Below are 22,035 nucleotides of genomic sequence, written 5' to 3' on the forward strand. Positions count from 1 at the left end.
ATACAAAAGCAGATTCCAAAAAAGTTGAGACGCTTGTTATTTTCAAGTTCAAGTTCAAGTTCAAGTACTTTTATTTGTCACATACATGGTAATTGTAGTGAAATGATGATGGGGTCATCAGCTCTGCATCTTAAAAATTAAAAATTAAGTAAAGTAAAAAAGGAAATAAAAGGTGAGAAATAAGTTAAAGAAAATTATTATTTAAAAAGTCTCTGTTCAGCAGTCGCACTGCCTGGGGGTAAAAACTTTTCCTCATTCTCTCTGTTCTGGCCTGAATGGTTCTGAGTCGTCTGCAGGACTTAAGTAGGGTGAACATGTAAGAGTTGGGGTGTGAGACATCCTGCATAATCTTCCTAGCCCTGGCTCCCACTCTCTTAGTGTAAAGGCCCAAGAGTCCTGGATCCTGGAAGGTTGGCTTTGATAGAGCGCTCTGCAGAGCGCACCACTCTCTGTAGGTCCTTCTGTTGTTGTTGTGTGCAGCTTCCAAACCAGGCCGTAAAACAGCCTGTTAACACACTTTCCACCGCTGATGAATAGAAGGTGGTCAGGATGGGAGTGGAGACCTTAAACTTCCTCAGTAGGCGGAGAAAGTACAGCCTCTGCCTGGATTTTGCTGTCAGGTGTTGAGTGTGTTGTGACCAGGAGAGGTCCTCAGTCAGGTGTACTCCCAGGTACTTGTAATTTGAGACCCTCTCCACAGGCTCCCCGCTGATGGTAAGTGGCGTGTATGCCCTGCTCTGCACCTTTCTGAAGTCCACTACCATTTCTTTCGTCTTGCTGACGTTCAGGGCCAGGTTGTTGGACTGACACCACAGTGCTAGGTCATCCACCTCATTCAGGTAGGCTGTCTCATTGTTGTTTGAGATGAGACCCAGCACCACGGTGTCGTCAGCGAACTTTAAGATGGAATTTGAGCTGCTGGTGGTTGTACAGTCATGTGTGTAGATGTTATAGAGCAGTGGGCTCAAAACACAGCCCTGGGGCGAGCCAATGTTGAGGGTCAGCTGACTTGAAGTGACACCTCCACCTATTCTGACCACTTGAGGACGATCAGTGAGAAAGCTGAGCACCCAATTGCACAACTGTGTGTTGAGTCCCAGCCCCCTCATCTTGTCAGCCAGGCGCAGGGGGATAATGGTGTTGAATGCTGAACTGTAATCTATGAACAGCATTCTAACATAATTCCCCCTCCCCTCATCCAGGTGGGACAGTGTGGTATGTAGAAGGCTTAAGATGGCATCGTCCCTGCTTCTGTTTGCTCTATAGGCAAATTGGTGAGGATCGAAAGCACTGGGCAGGGTGTCACATACAGTGAGGAGAATAAGTATTTGATCACTTGCTGATTTTGTTGGTTTGCCCACTAATAAAGACATGATCAGTCTTTAATGTTAATGATAAAATGTATTCTAATATGGAGAGACAGAATATCAAAAAGAAAATCCAGAAATTAACTCTAAAGAATATATATTAATTGATTTATATTTAATTGAGGGAAATAAGTATTTGATCCCCTGCCAACCATTAAGAGTTCTGATCCCGCAGATCAAATGGCACTTCCAATCAACTTGTTATCTGAATTGAACACAACTGTTAATAGTAACCTGCACAAAAAAACACATTGAATCTGCAGAATCAGTCCATAGTATCAGTCAATCAATCAAACTAAACTCGCCAACATGGGACAGACCAAAAAGCTGTCAAAGGATGTCAGGGACAAGATTTTAGAACTCAAGAAGGCTGAAATGGGCTCCTGGATATTAAGGAGCAAACTGTTGGTGCATTTCTTCCAAATTGTAGGACAAACAAAATGATTATCAATCATCAATCTTGGGCCTGTCTGTGGCTCCATACAAGATGTGACCTTGTGGGCATTCAATAACCAGAAAAACAGAGATAAAGCACCCTAAAACTGTATGGAAAGAGCTAGGAAATGATCTCAAGGCAGCTGGGACCTCAATCCCTAAGAAAACTATTGGAAACACTTAATACCACAGCGGATTAAAATCCTGCAGTGCATGTATGGTACCCCTGCTTCAGAAGGAACCTGTTCAGGCTCACCTGAGGTTTGCCAATGAACATCAAACTGTATTAGGATATGATTGGGAGGTGCTGGAATCAGATGACACCAAAATCAAACTGTTTGGCATTAACACAACTCGATGTGTTTTGAGGAAGAGAAATGCTGCCTATGATCCCAAGAACAACACCTTCTCCAACATCATACATGAAAGTGGTATCATTGTGTTTTGAGGTTGTTTGTCTGGCCAAGACACAGGACAACTTCACATCGTCAAGAAATGGATGGAGGGAGACATGTAAACGTACAATGCTGCATGCCAACCTCTTTCCCACCACCACTAGACTGAAGGTGGGTCATGGATTGGCCTCCCAATATGATAATAATCCATAACATACAGCCCAAGCAACGAAGGAGTTGCTCAAGCAGAAGCACATTAAGGTCATGAAGTGGCCTAGACACTTTCCAAACATTAACCCTATAATAATCCTGTGGAGGGAACAGAAGCTCCCATTTGCCAAGCTAGAGTCATACAATTTAAATTATTTAGATATGATCTGCAAAGAAAAGTGGACAAAAATCCCTTCTAATATATCCACAAACATTGTCATTAACTGAAAGAAACATCTGAACTCTGTACAAGAAAACAAGGGCTTTGCCACCAAGTATTTTGTCTTCTTTGACTAGAGGGGTCAAATACTTATTTTCCTCAATGGAATACAAATCAATTAAAATATATTCTTGAAAGTTATTTTCTGGATTTTCTTTTTGATATTCTGTCTCTCCATATTAGAATACATTTTATCATTAATATTATAGAGTGCTCATGTCTTTATTAGTGGGCAAACCAACAAAATCAGCAAGGGATCAAATACTTATTCTCCTCACTGTATGTGTTTTTTCACAAGCCTCTCAAAGCACTTCATAACTGCTGATGTAAGGGCCACTGGGCGATAGTCATTCAGGCCTGCTGGCTTGCTGTTCTTGGGCACAGGAACTATGATAGAGTGTTTAAAACAAGATGGGACAACGGCTTGGGCAAGTGACAAATTAAAGATCTCAGCATATACGGGGGCTAGTTGATCAGCACAGGATTTCAGAACCCTGCCAGGAATATGATCAGGGCTTGTTGCCTTTCTTCCATTTACGCCTCTGAACACTCCCCTCACATCACTCTCACTGATAATGAAAGGTTCCACTAGACTCTTCAGTGACAGCCACCATGGGGTTGGCAAGGTCGAAACGTGCATAAAATGTGTTTAACTCATCAGCAAAAGAGAGCTCAGTGCTATTCATTATTTTGTGAATAAAAGAAAAGTGCTGCCCTTTTCAAAACATTCAATCCATGCATAAGATTGCCAATAACACAAGGTCAACATATCAACTGTTAATTCCAGCAAAAGTATTGATTTGAGGGAAATATGTGTTCATTAACCCTCTGGAGTCTAAGATCCCGCTGGCGGGATTTTTGACACTTCTTCAAAAACACATCTGTAACTCTGTAAATCTGTATCTGAGTTTTTGTCATTCAAACAATTAAGTGGCACCATTGCGAACTGTGAAACTGTTGAACAGTTGAAACGACAACGAGACTGTCAGTCACGTGGGGGAAAAGTTCAGAGCACGGTATGAGCCCAGTTCACAGATAAGCACTTTAGTGTAACTGGTGCGAGCACGGGTACCGGCTCTGTTCTGGCCGGCCTGAACGCCATACAGGAGAGATGGCTCGGAGAGGTCTTGTGTGCGCTTGTTCATGTGTGTGTGTGTGTGTGTGTGTGTGTGTGTGTGTGAATGAATGTGCGTGTGCGCTCCTGGACAGTCCAGACTAATCAAACAAACGTTCACCAGTATTTAAAATCGTTGAGATTATGAGATGGCAGGGAGTGCCTTCTCACAGGTCCCTTTACATACAGTATGATGTGCATGCCCACATACTAATACTTGCCCCGTTAACCATTCATATCTTTTCTGTGTATTGTGTTAAGATGGACACCCTTTCCCACTTTTATCCTTTGAAATATATCAGTGCACACTGTGCAAATATATCAGTATCCACACTGTTCTAATATACCACATATGACCCAATGTACCACATACTAACCATGTCTGTGTATTGTATTCAGACCGACCTGATATACCACATATGACCCAATATACCACATACTAACCATGTCTGTGTATTGTATTCAGACCGACCTGATATACCACATATGACCCAATGTAACACATACTAACCATGTCTGTGTATTGTATTCGGACCGACCTTCTAATCTGCATTTGTCCTTTTAAACCACATATTGTTCATATCTGTGTATGTGTATTCTCACCGACCTAATAAACATTTATGACCTTGCAAACATGCATTCTGACATGTCCTCCTAAACCATATAAAAGTCAGAGAAATCCTATTTCAGACTGTGACTGTAAAATGTAAAATTTTAACTCGGATGTATCTTAGTTACAAAAAAGCACATTTTTTGGTGTTATTTTCATAGCTGTAACATCAAGGGAAAGGGTGGTCCTCTTAAACCATGCTTATTTCAGGTATGCTGAAAATGACCTGCTAAACCCTCCCGCCTGTATGTGTGTGTGTGTGTGTGTGTGTGTGTGTGTGTGTGTGTGTGTGTGTGTGTGTGTGTGTGTGTGTGTGTGTGTGTGTGTGTGTGTGTGAAAAAGATAAGGAGAGAAAACAAGAAGACAGGGCGAAAGATTGCACAAGTGAGCTAAAAAAGACTGCTGTATGTGTGCATGTGTGCCTGCGTGCGTGCGTGTGTCTGCATGTGTGTGTGTGCATGTGTGTGTGTGCGTGCACACGCGTGGGAGTTTAAGTGAGTGAGAGAGAGGGAGAGAGAGAGAGAGAGAAAGAGAGAGAGAGAGAGTCTTGTGCAGAAACACAATGTGCTGTTCTAGCTGTTCCGCTGAGCAGCAGGTCATATGAAGCACCAAAAGAAAAGAAAATGAGAGAAAAAAGCAAAAGACAGCAAAAAAGGAGAGAAAGACAGCCAAAGGCCAACCTGCCGGAACACTAATCCACAGCCTACTGAATGAAAAAGAGGTGCAAAACGAAAAAAAAAAACTCTCCTTGAGAACCATATCAACAGATTACCCACCAGCGACACATGCCCTTCTGGCATTCACAGAAGTGACTCACACACGTTGCGATGTGATTTCCCCAAGTCAGAGCGAGCCAGCCAGCAAGGCAAGCTTAACAACAACTCAGAGGGCTGCTGGGAACTTGCTGGGTCATGCAATTTTGGGTCGTAGTGGGATCCCAGGCTTGGGATGGAGATCTGGTTTTGCAGCAAAAGCAGGGAGGACATACCGGTAGTAGTAGCCAGCCTAATGCATCCACTGCTTGAATGCACTTTACAGTATGAATCATATGCACTTACTGTATGGTTGCCACATTTCAGTGGTAAAACCGGGACACATTGACAGATGAGCGCGAAACATTAATGATATGTGTTTATTTCAATGGGGTAATATGAAGACGTGCATTATAAAAAAACAGGACAGTTATTCCATTTACCTGGACAGACACCGGCACAATCCAGGAAAAACCTGGACGTGTGGCAACACTATATCCACTTTATGGATGGACTTTAACAACTGAATTTGCTCTTTGATAGCCTAACACAGCCACAGCTAATACAACCTTATTGTCTGTTAAATGAAAGGGATACTCTACCATTTCTGGAAATAAGCTAATTTTACACCTCACCTCCAGTTAAATGGTTGAGTTTCACTTTTCTTCTTGTTTTTTTTCAGTCATTCTCTTCGTCTGGTGAGGCTACTTCTAGTTACTAGCAATTATCATACTATGGTTCCAGCTAGCAGCTAGGTGTAAAAAGCGGTTACATCCCATTGGTCCGACAGCCCATTAGTCCGACCACACGCGCACTGTGCCCAAACCAAACCAATCCCTAACCCTAACCGTCATTAAAGGCATATAGCATGTAGCCTGTTAGCCCAGTAGCCTGACCTTTATGCTCCTCTGTGGCTCATTGTCTGACTATGGGGCACCTAAGTCACACCCTCTATACTTCCTGGTTCATGGGGCAGACAGTTGCAATAAAATGAATGGAAGTGAATGAGGCGAGTGGTGATGGACTTCTGGTGCATAAGTGAAAGTCCAAGGTTTGGATTGTTGTAGAAAAACCACTCATTTCAAGCCCAGTAATTATTTTTTGACTCCCTCTGCCCCATGGACCAGGAAGTAGAGGGTGTGACTTAGGTGCCCCATTGTCGGACTAATGGGCTGTCAGACCAATGGGCAGACCCCGTAAAGGACTGCTAGCTGTGAGCTGTAAAATGAACTTATTTCCAGGCATGCTACAGTAGCCTATCACTTTAAAGGCTAAGGACAGGGTACAATAAAACCAACATGATCTCCGCCCCGGCATGGTGTGGTGTCACAGGCACAGTGGTGGTTGTGCTGCAATTGGTTTAGGTGAATGTGTTTTTTTCTTCTCTTCAGTTGTGACCTCATTTCCTGCTCCAGTTACTGTGTTATTAATCATGATGACTCCACCAGTTGGTGCCATTATAAATAGTACAAGTAACTGGCCAGATGACATGATTGGTGACTGTTTGTGTATGTATTTACAGTGTGTGTGTATGTTACAGTATGTATGTATGTATGTATGTATGTATGTATGTATGTATGTATGTATGTATGTATGTATGTATGTATGTATGTATGTATGTATGTATGTACAAACCCCAACTCCGATGAAGTTGGGACGTTTGGTAAACAGTGAATAAAATCAAAATGCTATCATTTTCAAAACATTCAATCTATTCATTAGATGGAGAATAGTGAAAAGACAACATATTAAGTGTTAAAACCGAGAAAAAATATTGTTTTGGGGGACATATGTACTCATTTCTAATTTGATAAATCCAACACGTCTCAAAAGAGTTGGGACGGGGACAATAAATGGCAGCAAATGTCGAGGAAGACTAAAAACAAAACAAAAGACAACACTTAACAGTTAAATACATTAACCGATGAGATGATTTTATATAAAAAACAGTGTTAATTCCTATCTTGGACATGATTTCACCAGCTTAAATGGTGGGTGTATTCCTTGTCATGTTTTGCAATGTTTTCCTTTCTGTGGTGCTTACAGTGTGACAGGTCTTGACCAAAAACCCACCATTTTATCACCTGCTGGTCCTTATGATGGAGCCAAACTGTTAAAACATAGTAGAGAATGCAATTTGACCTTACTATGTGGCAGTAATCGAAGATCTCCCTTCAAAATATAATGCATGAGTGGCTTTTCATGCTGTTTAAAACCCATTTATACCATTCAGCACTATATTTAACTCTACAGATGAGTGAGAACATCTTAACCAATGCACTACTGCACCCGCATGCCATCATGGAGGCTGACTTTTGAAGTTAGCACTAACACAAGTTGGATGGTCCATTTTCACTGTAGCACAGGATGTGCAATGCTCTATTATTGTCAAAAAGAATGGACTTCTACAACTTCTGCTGACTTCTGTGAGCAAAGGACGGTTTCCCATGTCTTCTGGGTTTATTTCAAGTGAGCTCAGGTGCTTAGGAGAATGTTACACCCCTGTATCATTTGCACGCATTAAGCATTCTTAATATGGTCAATTTTCAATAGCTCTAGCACTCCAGGAATTAGAGTGAGACTACAGCCAATATATATTTCATGATGTCATGAACCTATACAATGATTTTATGAACAAAAATATGTCTTATATACACTCAATCGTGGTAAATCAAAGGGAATTCAAAAATGTATGTAATAACTATGGTAATTATTCCCTTTGCATCTTTAATTCTGAGTGACTCAGCCTCTCTGTGATGATCTTATACCTGGACACCTATATTGTCCGTCAGTACAATTCATTTTGAAATGTTCTTCTTTGTTGTTTTATCTTATTTGGATGTTTACTAAATTTCACTGATCCCCGTCCCAACTCTTTTGAGACGTGTTGGATTTATCAAATTAGAAATGAGTACATATGTCCCCCAAAACAATATTTTTTCTCGGTTTTAACACTTAATATGTTGTCTTTTCACTATTCTCCATCTAATGAATAGATTGAATGTTTTGAAAATGATAGCATTTAGATTTTATTAACTGTTTACCAAACGTCCCAACTTCATCGGAGTTGGGGTTTGTATGTATGTATGTATTTACAGTATTGAGTATGTATGTACTGTACATGATATGAACTGTATTAATGAATGAGCGATTTTTTTTGACATCTTCAGTTCATATATATAAAATCAATACATGATTGAGTTTCATATAAATCGCACCGCACCACAAACCTAAAAAAAAAAAAAAATGAGAGTCAGGATAGCACAATAAAGGTCCATTTTCATTGTGGTCCTTGGTGTTGATGGCAGCAGATGTTAAAATTACAAGAATAGCACTGGGACCAAACTAAAACTATAGCACATTAAATATATAGCATACACAACACATATTCTTTCCACTGACTGACCTCTAAACCATTTTTTTCACGGTATGGTAAATAATGTACACATGTTCAGTTCACTAAAAGTCTTCTTCTCCTGTGCCCACCCATCCACCTGAAGGAGACAAAGGGGACCGTGGAGAGAGAGGCACCCCAGGCAAGGCCGGTGCGGAGGGGCCAGCGGGCTCCAGGGGCCAGATGGGACCCAAAGGAACCAGGGGCCAGACGGGGGCCCCCGGCGACCCCTGCAAGACCCAGCACTCCTACTTCTCGGTGGGCCGCCGCAAGTCCCTGCACAGTCTGGACTACTACCAGGCCATGATATTCGACACGGTCTTCGTCAACCCAAATGAGCACTTCAACATGTTCAAGGTTATTCTTATTTTTTTGTAAAGTTTTTTTTTATGCCTTTAATGTAGATAGACAGGACAGTGAAGAGACGACAGGGATGGAAGGGAGTGGGAGAGTGAGATGGGGAAAGGGCCAGTTCGGACTTGAACTTTGGTCACCTGCATATGGTACGGTGCCTTAGCGCAGTGTTCCCCAACCTTTTTTGTCTTGTGTACCCCCTAAGCAATTTTGTCATGATGAGTACCCCCCTCACTCATGCTCTATATCTGTTCCTTTATCCCAATATGACTACAATCCATATATTTGTTATTATCAAATTTTTCCAAGTACCCCCTGAGGTGTGCTCACGTACCCCTAGTGGTACACGTACCCCTGGTTGGGAAACACTGCCTTAGCGCACTGCACCACAGAACTCCAAGGGTTATCACTATACACCACGACACTGTGTTGTAAATGCAGTATCTTTCGTTGTTGTAAATATCCCATGTACAGTATAAACGTCTGCACTGAAGTGTCTTGTTTTCAATTTAGTGTGTGTGTAGTGTACTCATTCTGTCCCGCCCACTCAAGTATTCTGTTGTTGTCATTTAGTTTCTGTTTGGCTACCATTTGTAGCAACATAATGACACCGCAGCAGAGACTTTATAAATAGGAAGTCTTCCCAATGTGATATGTGCTATAACAACAACGTAGTCTACGTCCTCAAAGAACAACAAATTGATTTAAAGCACAGTCTTTGAGATGTCTTCGTTAATGTAGCGCAACAGAACGATGTTGCAAACGGAAGTGATGAAATTACAAAAAATGATTAACTTGGCACAGTCCTTGTTCATGTGCAGAATAAGGTGGATGGTGTAATTTTTATCTGAAGTAGTGTGATGTACATATGAATAGTTGCAATAAAAGGCATTCTATTCTAGCCAAGAAACCAAGATGCCCCTAGCGGCTAGGGGGGTAGCTCGCTAGGCTAATTCTATTCTATTCTACCGTATTCTATTCTGTTCTATTCTACACCAGGGCAAGTTCTACTGCTACGTTCCCGGGGTCTACTTCTTCAACATCAACATCCACACGTGGAACTTCAAGGAGACCTACCTGCACCTGATGCACAACGACAGCGAGAAGGTCATCCTGTACGCGCAGCCCAGCGAGCGGTCCATCATGCAGAGTCAGAGCGTAATGCTCACGCTGGAGCTCAACGACGAGGTCTGGGTGCGGCTCTACAAGCGCGAGCGGGAGAACGCCATCTACAGCGACGACGTGGACATTTACATCACCTTCAATGGATACATGGTGGCGCCCAGTACGACATAAAAGGCATAACGGGAGACATGGAGGACAGTGACGTTTGTAGTTGCCATTTCCTTTTTGTTGAGTTCTTTGTTTTCTATATCATCTTCAATGGATACCTGAAGGTGCCCCGTACGACATAAAAAGGCATAACAGGAGACACAGAGGACAGTGTCATGTGACATGTGACTGTTTGTAGTTGAGATCTTTGTTTAATATTATCATCTTCAATGGATATCTGGTGGTGACCCGGACAAACTCTAAAAAGGATTATGGACGCAGGTGGAGACAGACAGAGGCAGAACAGCGTCACTTGACTCTTTTAGTTCTTTCCTTTTCTTCCATTTGTTTTAGCCTGCCTCAGCCATCCTGAAGCTTCCACTCACCTATCATTTCCGTAGACAATCACATCACATTTTGGGGCAGCCATGGTCTAATGGTTAGGGAGTTGGTCAATCTGGGGGTTGTAGGTCCGAACCCCACCTGACCTCTCCCTACACCCCGCCATCCATGGTTGAAGTGCCCTTGATCAAGGCACCTAACCCCGCATTGCTCCAGGGACTGGACCTTGGAAAATAATAACTGTGAGTCGCTTTGGATAAAAGCGTCAGCTAAATGTAATGTAATGTAACGTAATTAACGTAATCACATTAAGGTCTGATAATTTTGGGTTAGACCTCATCGATCCCGTGCCAACCTAGCAAATCCAGAAAATAGGGTTTTCAGGCTGACCAGACCAGAGCTGGTGCCGGTGCCCGCACCAGTTCATACCGCCCGTGTTCATACCAAACTCCGAACCTTTTCCGTGCATGACTGCGTTACCCAGATGAACCTGCTGACGGCCATGTTGTCGTCACGGTTCGCAGAGAAAAGTCTTTTGTGGTTCGCATTGCGAACCAACTTTCCAGTTCGCGAACGCCAAGATCTGCGGCGTGAATACAACGGCCGGTACGCTATTAGGTGCGGGAGCAGGCACGGTTCTCAGTCGGCCTGAATGTGCCCAAACAGGAGGAGGGACAGGGTAAACAACAGGGTGGGGGTGAACGACAGACATTGCATCCAATACGCATTTCATGTGCACGAGCACACTGCACTTCACGACCATACTAAATTCATATCCAGCCATGTCAAATTCCAACAGTGTTCACGTTCACCCCTCACACCTGAAATTGGTGCTCAATTAAAGGCAGCTCCAGCTCTATCTGTGCGAAATTCGTACAATGACATGGTGAGTCTAGGCCAGTGGTCTGGGCTGAATCTGGGGTTCGTTTCTCGATTCTTGTCATTGCTAACCGCCTTAAGACCGTCTTAAGACGTAACACCATTCCCTTGGATTTAGTGGTGAGCGTCGCTGTCGAGAGAGAGTTGAGTCGCTCTTGCGAAGGACGTTCCTACCTCATGGTGGGCCAAATGCTTTCTATGCCTGGGCTGAATCTGGCCTGCGGGCCGCCATTTGGAGACCACTGGTCTAGGCTGTTGATGCTTTGATTTTATTTTTCATTTGTTTTTTGTTTTTTTTGGTTTAGTTTTTTTGCTTGCCTATAATCCTCTCAGGGATGTTATACTGTATCCAAGACTTATGTACGGAGGTCAGGAGACGCGGTGTGGTGGAGAGGAGGTTGGCAACGGAAGAGGAGGATGAGGAGGAGATGGTGGTGAATCACTAAAAATGAAGCACTACCGCTTTTGCACATTTTGAACACACTACCAGTGGCCACTAGGTTGCACGCCCTGTGCATGTTTGTGAGAGCTTGCACAGAGCTGTAGAGACTTTCAATTTGGCTGTGTGTGAGTTCCTGCGTGTGGTCCAGTGTGGTCCAATCTTTGAACCTGTTAGATATACCACTCAGGTTTTACAAACCATCACTCATTCGTTATTATTTTTTTTAAAGTAATATTACATTCTAAAAGCTGCAGGGCAGCATGTATAGTTGTCTTTCTGGACAGATTATATGCTTTCTGTTTATCTTGAAATAGACAAAACATAAATAGACTGAAAAAAAACGGCGTAGCAGTTGTTTTGTTGAAACAGCATTCACATTCATCTGACAGAACCAGCCAATATAACAAGGAACAAAGAGCAATGCATGTGTGTGTGTGTGTGTGTGTGTGTGTGTGTGTGTGTGTGTGTGTGTGTGTGTGTGTGTGTGTGTGTGTGTGTGTGTGTGTGTGTGTGTGTGTGTGTGTGTGTGTGTGTGTGTGTGACAAAGACAAATTAGACCACAACCAGGCGAGTTGTAGTTTGTTTGTACCTTAATTGATCCCCAGGCCAAAGAGCTGGTGAGGGGAGCAGCAGCAGGCAGCACGTGCATGCAGGTGGACTTTGCCATACAATAGAGCAGTGGTTCTCAACCTTTTTTGAACAAACGCCCCCTTAACCTCATCACAAGTCTGCCGACGACCCCCTTACTATGGATAATGTAAATGGACTAATGCCCCCTATGACAACTAAGCACCACTCCCTCTCAACTGTATCCTTCTCAACAGCGCCCTAGGGCTCCCCAACGCCCTCTGGGGGGCTGTACCGCCCCCGTTGAGAAGCACTACAGTAGAGGTGGACAGTGGAGGTGGGAGAAGGTTCGGGGGTGTTGGTGGTGGTGTTGGTGGTGGTGGTGGGGGTGGTGGATACAGGCTCATCCTGCTTGGTCATTATTTCACTCCCTGGAGGCTTTGGATTTGTGTGTTGCCCGCGGTGGGAGACAACCAGAGATGTGTGTGTGTGTGTGTGTGTGTGAGGGGCAGATGGGGGATGGGGATGGGGATGGCGATGGGGGAAAGCCTGCATGGCATGCACTCCCCTCGCCCTCGTCTCGTTGCCAGTGTCTTCATCAGTGCCAGCTGGAAGACTCGGCGGTTGGCTGTTAGCACAGTACACACAGCCAGGGAAGCCGACAGGAGGGGGGACAAAGGGGTCACTTTTCCTGGGACCAGGGAGCGAGGGGGCCCATAATTAGATCCTCATTACATTGTGTGTATTGGGTTTGGGGCCCCTTCATGTATCTTTCTCCTGGGCCCAGCCAAAGCTGTCAGCAGGCCCTGCACACAGCACAGTAGAGACAGACACTGACTGGGGCCACGCCAGGGCCTCCATGAGCTTCTAAAGGGGGAACACTTCACAGTTTGGCCAGAGTGCTTGTGTTTGTGTTTGCGTGCTGCTTTACTAATAATCAGTGTTTCAAGACCACCCCTCCTTGAATAAACACATACACAGACACGCAGATGTGTGCTCCCACACACACCCACTCACCCGCACGCGCACACACATGCATGCAAGCACACACACAGACACGCTCGCACACACGCACACACGCACACACACACACACACACACACACACACACACACACACACACACACACACACACACACACACACACACACACACACACACACACACACACACACAGTTGCACTTTTGGTGCCATAGATTATTAGAAATAAACACTGCCGGGTCCAGACGGTTTTTGTTGACACTGAGAGTGCATTTGGCTCTGATGTCGTCACCTTTGTCATTGGGAACCGCTGCCAAAGAATGTGCACATGTGCAGTGTGTAACTGAACGACAGCAGGGGTTCTCAAACGGTCTTGGACCAGGGACCCTGAATAGAACAGAGGGTTTTCTAAGGACTCCCTCATAACCGTAAAATAACTTACAGTTACTACTTACAACTACTTTTTAAATTGACATTGCATTTTATATTTTAATGCAAAAGTGGGATGTCCGTATGTACTGTACGAACAGTTTTGTGTATGTATTGCATTGAAACAGCCGTTCACAGACCCCCTGACAAGGTGCCATGAACTGTTCAAAATGACGCTTTTGCACACCTCCGTAGTTGGATAGGTGCTTAGGACATTATCCCAGTGGGGTTGTCATTCAAGTGTAAAGAAATCCTGTACACTGTCCATTCCACCACCAAACCTTAATACAACGTTTTGGTCATGCGACCTTCTTAAGGTGCCGTGGACTAGGTCCTAGGACCCCATTTTGAGAACCGCCGAACTACAACATAAGGGCCGAGGTTGTTGATGGTCACGAATACAAAGCCTGAGGGGAGACAGAAATGTTGAGTCCAATTAGCAACAGAGCCTTAGCTTTGATTTTACAATAGAGCTCCATAAAACCCCTCTGTAATCCTGACGCACTATAAAAAATAGTAAAAGTCGACTATAAAAAGTCGTAAAATTAGCCCTAATTGAGTACAACAAAACAAACGACGAGGTGTCTGTCAGCTTGATAAGGAAAGCAGAGTGCGGAGAAGCTTGTAAAAATAAAGGGGGCCCCTGTTGTGTTTCTGTGATGTCCACATCAGATGGAATGGAACAGAGGCGGGCTTCCCATTAGGCAAACCTAGGCAATTGCCTAGGGCCCCGACCAAATTTGTCCTCCATAGGGGCCCCAGCTGTCACACCAGTCGTGATATAAACACAACGATGTAGGCTTGATCTTAATTTGCCACTTATGTAAAGTAATGGAAGATATATATGAGACAAAATACTAAAATATCACCAAAAACACAGATTTTTACGGTATGTCTATATGATCACTTTTGAGGGCCCCATGTTTATATTTCGCCAAGGTCACTAGATCCGCCACTGGAATGGAATAACTGTAGCGGATAACTAAACTAATGAACAAATGGACAGACAAGCGTGCATTACACACACCCGTTAATGGATCAGAATTAGTCATATAATTTATGATTGAATAATTAACCAAAGAGTGATTGAAGCAGCGTATGTGGCGCTGCATCGCACACACCCGACAGTGGGTCTGTAGGGAGATGCGGAGGGCCCTAAGGCTGTTTTGGATGAAAAAAGAAAAAAAACGAAAGAAAGAAACACACACAAACTCGAAACAGGAAATGGGATGGGGGGCTCTGTTGGTTCAAGCCTAATTGCATCCAGACCAGGCAGGCGCATGTTTTGGAAAAAAGTGGGCTGGATCGAGCAGGAGGAGGATGATTAGGAGGACGGGTTGGGGTACAGAGAGACTCACAGAGGTTGGTTGGTGGATTAAGAACCAAGATGTGAGAACAGTGATTGAGTCTGAGGGGCAATTCCAAGCAGAGGGTTCAGAAGCCAATCAGGGTAAATTAAATTCGACATGGTGGTAAATGGACTGATAAATAGAGCCTGGGGAGAGGGAGAGAGAGAGAGAGAGAGGCTCTGTCCTTAAATAATGATGGCTGGAGTTTGTCTATTAGCTGGTTTTGTAGGTTAACAGGCACGTTGATCACAAGGATTCACCACATACTGGCCAGGGCCAGAAAGCGCCCCCTAGAGGAGGGGTATAACGGGGTCAGAAAATTTGAAACCCATCATTTTTCAGCAGTAGGACCCCCAAATAAAGCAAATGAAAAAAATAAACAATAAAGCAAATTAAACAATTTTAGCACAAAAAACCTACGGAATGACATTTCATATCACACTAACAGGTGAATACGTCTAAAACAGACCCGGTCAATACACATCCAACAAGTTAAAACTTACCTTTTTTCTATCATCACCTCCAAGTTTTGCCATAATCATATTTAAACACCATGTGTATACATAAACTTGGTGAACGGAGGAGGTGTTATGAGGACCATAGGCTATTTACAGAAGTCCATAAAGACCATTTACGGTCCATTTTAGCGTGTCATGCCCCTGACCTGAGCCCAGAAAAGGGAAGCTCCCTCCTGCTGTCTTGGCTCCTAGAGTGGAATCAGGGATTTTACAGGCCGGTGGGTCACAGTTGCCAACACAAACGCTTAAGGCTAACGAGGGGCTGTTAACCTAGAGCAAAGGCCAAACAGACAGACAGGCAGGCAGGGAGACAGACAGGCAGGCAGGGAGGCAGGAAGGGAGACAGGGAGGCCAACAGGCAGGCAGGCAGGGAGGGAGACAAGCAAGCAGACAGGGAGACGGGCAGGCAGAGAGGCAGGGAGACAGGCAGGAAGGCAGACAGGCAGGCAGGCAGGGAGACAGGCAGGCAGGCAGGCAGGCCGGCAGGAAGACAGGTAGGCAGGCAGTCAGGTGGTGTCTGCGCTGCCTTCTAAACCCCAGGTCCAGAAAGCAAGGCCAAAAAGGAAAAATAAAAAGGGGTTCAGGATCCTTTGAGATGCGTTTGGAGGAGCACAGGATTGCGGCCTTGGTTCCTGTGAAACCCAATGCGCCCAGAAACACCTTCGCTAAACTCAATTGTGGTATGTAAAGCAAGATGGGGCCTATTACCCTAAATTTGTTTTTATGATCACACATTAGTTGTTTATAAATCTTTTCAAAGGAAGTGTGTGAACATGCCATTTTAAAATAGCCTGAACTACTATTACTGGCAATTTTTCTTCTGGGTCAAATTGTATAGCCTATGTAATAGGAGCGTGCCTATGTTCCCCGGGTCCTATGTTCCCCTGTCTTTGTTAGGGACTAGGGAACTTAGGACCCGTTTTCTAAAAAAGGGTTCTATGTTCCCCACATTGTACAGTATGTTTCCGAGTTTTCAAACTTAACCCTTCCCAAAACCATCCCTAAACCTAACCTGTCAGTAATGCAATGTTTCTGAGTTTTAAATTTGTGCCCTGACCAAAACTATCCCTAAACCTAACCTGTCAGGGGTGCAACAACAACCTGCGCTTTGCCATGCGGTAGCAGTCTACTTTGAAGCAGTGGGGAACATAGAGCCCTTCCTAAGTTCCCCGGTTGCGGGAACATAGGACCCGGGGAACATAGGACCCGGGGAACATAGGGATGACCCCTATGTAATGATGTATTTTTCAGGCCAGCTGGATAGGAGTATAGATTCCCCAATGAGTTATGGTGGGTTTGACAGGTTAACCCATGTGCCACACATTTAGAAAATGCTGTGTGTGTGTGTTTAAAAAAGTGTTTTGGTGCTTAAAATAGGAAGACAAGTGTTAAACTATTTTGTTTACGAGCAAATGTGTATTTCTTTTGTACTGAAAGAGAAATGTTTGTGTACATGCTGTCCAGAACCAGTGTACGGTACTGTAACTATTTTTTGTTCATATTAAAGCGCACAGCAATGTCAGATTAGACTGTTGTTTTGGTAGTGGGGAATGAAATGGAACACTATGATATACAAATTTCTGGAATGTTGTTTGTGTGTGTGTGCAGAAGATTCTAGTGCATTCCGTTCTGGTGTTATTCCTCTCTGTTCTTTCTTCTCTTCTCTCAGGCTGCGGTGCCTGTGTCTTGCGTCGGACCTCTCTCTTGCTTGTGTCTCTGGTGTTAAAAATATCCCCGCGCCGCCTACCCCAAGGACACTCTCCAGCCTCCCCAGGGGCACGCAGACAACAGTTCGTGGCGGAGCCAAGCGTCTCTTGCAAATGTCCAGTAAACATTTCCATGCAGGCATGCAGGACTGCCGACAGGGGGGGAAAAACGCAGGGGCACATCTTGTCACTAGGCTAGGTAGCTTGGGGCCCCCCTCTGGATGGTGAATTAAATCCCTCACCCTTTGCTACAGTATGGCATTCTTTGTTCAAATGTTCACTCCTTTGACAATTGGCTTGGGGCCGCAGCTGAACCCAGAGTCTCCTCTGGACAAACGGGTATGTTGTCCCTGGCCCAGGGAGAGAGGAGGAGGCCCAGAATTGGGTCCTCATGACATTGTATGTATTGTGTGGAGGGCCCTTTTACAGTACATGACTTTGTCCCGAGCCTGGCCAATGAGACTTTGTCCCGAGCCCGGCCCTGGGTGCATGCCTTGTGGGCCTGTAGTGCCTTTCACGCTGTAGAGCCAAACGCCTGTTGCAGACGTCCGGTAAAAGTTCCCAGAATGACGGAGGATTCCTCTTGGTGTCACAGCGCCTTTCAAGGCTTATGAAACATTTGTTTCAAACGTCCAGTAAACATTCCTGAAACGTCTGCAGAGGATCCCTCGGTGGTGTGTATCATCGACTTTCAAATCTCTTTGAGACTTGGTCTGACCAAGAGCATAACAATTAACATTTCCCAAACGGCATGGTTGACCCGCCTCCCTTGGTTTGCTAACGGTTGTTTGCTTCCCCACAAAGTGGGAGGAGTTCCCGATTTTTCGGGAGCTCATAAAGTATGTGCAGTGCTCTTGACCTGACTAGCAACGCTAAAGGTGTTGCGTCACTAGGAGGGCACGGCCTAGCTAGCAGCGCCTTTCATCAGGGCTTATACACAATGTCTCTTGCAAATGTGTAGTTAACATTTACAGAACGTTGGTGCATACTCAACCCCTTTTAGGGTCGATCCGAACGTCCAGTAAACATTCACCCGGAATGTCCGTATAGTACGGATATTGTACGCAGCACCCGCCGTGCCCCCTCATCACGTGCAGGGCCGCCGCTAGACGTAAGCAGATTACCCAGAGTGCTTAGGGCACCAACCAGTGCTTGGCAATGGGCCACCAACCACTTCTTTGCCCCAAAAATTTGGGGCCCTTAAATTGAGACTGACTAAAAAAACTTCATGAAAACATGTTGAATTACACTATGAAACATATATATCTATATTACTTAGTTAGCAAAACCTTACTGTAACAGCAGCCCTCATCAGGGCTGGACTGGTCATCTGGCATAGCAGGCATTTCCCAATGGGCCCCGCACCCTCGTGGGCCCCTATTTTCTGACGTGTAAAAAAAATATATAAATTAGGGGCCCACGAGGCTGCAGGCCTCACCGATGAGTCAGTTCTGCGGCGCCACTAATTATGAGGGCCCCCTTTAAGCCAAAAGTGTCCAGGCCTTATTGCTCCCCCAGTCCAGCCCTGGCCCTCATCACATGTCTCTAAACCACAGGGGATAATGACAGGGCAGGGGAGCACAACAGAGGCCGCCCTCGCCCCACCCAGGAGCCAGCCAGCAGCTCCACACTGGCATCCACAAGGGCAATAAACCCAGACCAGGGCCGCTGACAGCTTTTGCTGGGCCCAGGACAAAGTCATCTAAAAGGGCCCCTTATCCAATACATTCAATGAAATGGGGACCCCATTCTGGGCCTCCTATCTCCCTGGGCCCGGGCATCATACCCCTTTGCCTTTGTGTGTATGTGTGTGTGTGTGTGTGTGTGTGTGTGTGTGTGTGTGTGTGTGTGTGTGTGTGTGTGTGTGTGTATGTGTGTAGTGTGTACGTACGTACGTGTGTGTGCATGTGCGTGTGCGTGTGCACAGGACAGCTGACAGCTTTGACCGGGCCCAGGACAAACTTGTTAGAAAGGGCCCCCGAGCCCAATACATACAATGTAATGAGGACCCAATTCTGGGACCCCCTCTCTCCCTGGGCCCGAGACAACTGACCCCTTTGTCCCCCATGTCGGTACCCTGCTTGTGCATGTGCGTGTGTGTTGAAAGTCTCCTGATCCAGTCCGTCCCTTTCTCCGGAAGCTTCCATCTGTGTTTACGCCTGCATCACTAATTCATAACCGCTCCTGGCGTTATTTACTCAGCTCCCTTGTTAATATTATTTCATCCATTCCCAGCTGCCGGAAAAGAGACCCCGTTTACACTACGCAAGGCCCACCACACTACACCAGGCAGCAGGAAAGACGTGGGAGAAAGATGTGTGTGTGTGGGGGGGGGGAGTTAGTTGTCCCGGGCCCAGAGAGAGAGGGGGCCCATAATTAGGTCCTTTCAGTACATTGTATTAGGTGGGGGGGTTCCAGATGACTTTGCCCTGGGCCCGGTCTAAGCTGTCAGCAGCCCTGAGCCCATATTCCCTAAGCTAGAACACTCCCTCCTTCCAGATGGGCCAGAGGCAGCATGTTGATTACAGTGTTCCCATCACAGAGACCCGGTGTAGTGGACAGTGCAGTACAGTGCAGAACAGACATGGATGGATTGGCCATAGGACATACAGGTAAGGTTCCCGGTGGACTGTTGATGATTTTGGCCTGCTCTATAGTTCTCTATGCCTCTTGGTTTACATGTCAACAACCCTGCGATTCTCTGGAATGAAGTATTGAGTAATTTTTTCAGCCTCGTAAATGGATGGAAAATAGAGATATCGATGGCTACTTCGGTGCCGACAGACTGAAAACAGAAGCCCAATTTTAGCATCGGCTAACTAGTGCTGGGATTCTGAATGCAGGGGATGTACGGAGGTGAGGTCTGTGAAAAAGATTTGCGCTCAGCATCATGGTTTAACACTATTCAAGCCACTTCACATCGGGTTTCCCCTTTAATTTAGTGGTATCAGTCCTCATGCTACTACAGCAGTGGTTCTTAACCTGGGGTGCGGGCACCCCCTGGGGGTGCGCCAGACTTTACAGGGGGTGCGCGGAATGTTGTTTGTGTTGAGGTTGTGACCAAAATTCAGCTTGGGAACATTATAATTAGGCCAAATCTAAGACAAATTAAAACACATTTTGGTCCCCATTTAAAGTCATTAAACTTTTCACTAATATCTCAAGCAAAAATCATTGTGATTCATCACTAAAATCCTTTTTTAGTCCTTATACACGTTATACACGTTGGGATGGGGGTGCGCGGCTAGTCTTGTGAACAGGTAAGGGGGTGCGCTGAGAAAAAAAGGTTAAGAACCACTGTACTACAGCATATTTAAATATACATTTTGGCTGTTGGGGTCAAAATAGCCCATAATAGATTAGCCTACTAAAAATGTTGTCACGGGCTTTATCGTGTCTCTGAATGGCTGTTGGACCGGTCTTGGATAAAAATGCCCGTCCTGATTTTTCATCCCAGGCCAGCCCTGAGAAAATACATCACAAAACAACAACAAAAAAAGGCAAGAAGATTTGTAGGGGGGTGGGATTGTCCCCCTTCTGGTTTCAATATCGGCACTTTTTACACAGAATTTAATCACAGTTTAAACTAATTCCATTGATATTGCGTAAAATCTGAAACATATCCCCCCTTCTGTTTTTCTGACAAATCGCACTCTGCAAGAACGCATATGTGCAAAGACAAGGGTAGGAAAGTGTTCATGTGTAGCGAGTGCAGCGCAGTGCATTGGTGTCGGGATATCGATTACATTACAGCGTTCCCATCACAGTGACTCAGTGTCTCAGTGAGCAGAGCCGAAGTTGCCAGCAGTTGTGGCTTAATGGTCAGGGAGTCCAACTTGGAATCAGAAGCTTGAAAGTTCAAATCCCATTCCGTCCATGACTGAAGTGAATTTGAGCAAGACACCCAGCCCCCACATTTCTCCAGGGACTGTTAACCCAGGCCATGAAATGTAACTGTAAATCACATTGGGTGAAGGTGTCAGCTAGGTGTGATGCAATGTAATGTAATACAGTACATTGGAGTTGACACCCGGACACTTACATGACGACACGACACCACACATCATGGTGTGCTGTGCCAAGGTGCTGAAACATTGCATTGAACTTACAGGGACAGTGTCTCAGTGCAAAATTAAAAAAATGTATTAAAAAATGTATTAGAGACCATGCCTGTACAACAAAACTAAAACACACAGTACATATAGAGTGCATCTTAATATGGGACCTTGTCTCCTCCACTTGCCTCCTCCACTTGCTTCTCGTCATGATGACATCACTGACAACAGCATTATATTTCAATATCTTGCAAAAGCTCAATTGTAGAGTCTTTTTCTCATTTGCAATTGGGATGGTGAATGAAAAACAGTCCCTCAAAAGTTGTTGTGGCTAGGCTGACAGCTGGGACACTTTATCGTTTTCTCCACGGAGGAGGGGCCAGGAGGCGGGACGAGGAGACAAGCGCAAGTGGAGGAGGCAAGGTCGCATATTAAGACGCACTCATAGTAGCTGCAAGATAAGAGGATGGGACATTTATAATTGTACACGTTACAGGTCCATACCTGTACAACAAAACTAAAACATATAGTAGCTGCAAGGTAAGAGGATGAGAGTAGATTGCTGTACAGTATTGTTCAAGTATTTGCGTCAGGACCTTGGGCCCTGCCAGTTTTAGACGATGGCACATGACTGTGAGCTGTG

At 45.0% G+C, this 22,035-nt stretch overlaps 1 protein-coding gene across 1 annotated transcript; it reads left to right on the forward strand.

Annotated features, from left to right (window-relative positions):
* The first annotated feature begins 6,538 nt into the window (after nt 1–6,538).
* On the forward strand, nt 6,539–10,995 carry c1qtnf6b (C1q and TNF related 6b). Its single transcript, XM_063209364.1, has 3 exons — nt 6,539–6,550; nt 8,570–8,854; nt 9,851–10,995. The coding sequence occupies exons 1-3, from the start codon at nt 6,539–6,541 to the stop codon at nt 10,145–10,147; spliced, it is 594 nt and encodes a 197-aa protein (XP_063065434.1). The 3' UTR covers nt 10,148–10,995.
* The last annotated feature ends 11,040 nt before the right edge of the window (nt 10,996–22,035 follow it).

This window comes from Engraulis encrasicolus, chromosome 1 (genome assembly GCF_034702125.1).
Source record: "Engraulis encrasicolus isolate BLACKSEA-1 chromosome 1, IST_EnEncr_1.0, whole genome shotgun sequence".
Classification (NCBI taxonomy): Eukaryota; Metazoa; Chordata; class Actinopteri; order Clupeiformes; family Engraulidae; genus Engraulis; species Engraulis encrasicolus.

Coding starts and splice junctions, on each gene's coding strand:
- c1qtnf6b (XM_063209364.1), top strand. Junction 8,855..9,850: donor AGCACTTCAACATGTTCAAG/GTTATTCTTATT, acceptor ATTCTACACCAG/GGCAAGTTCTACTGCTACGT.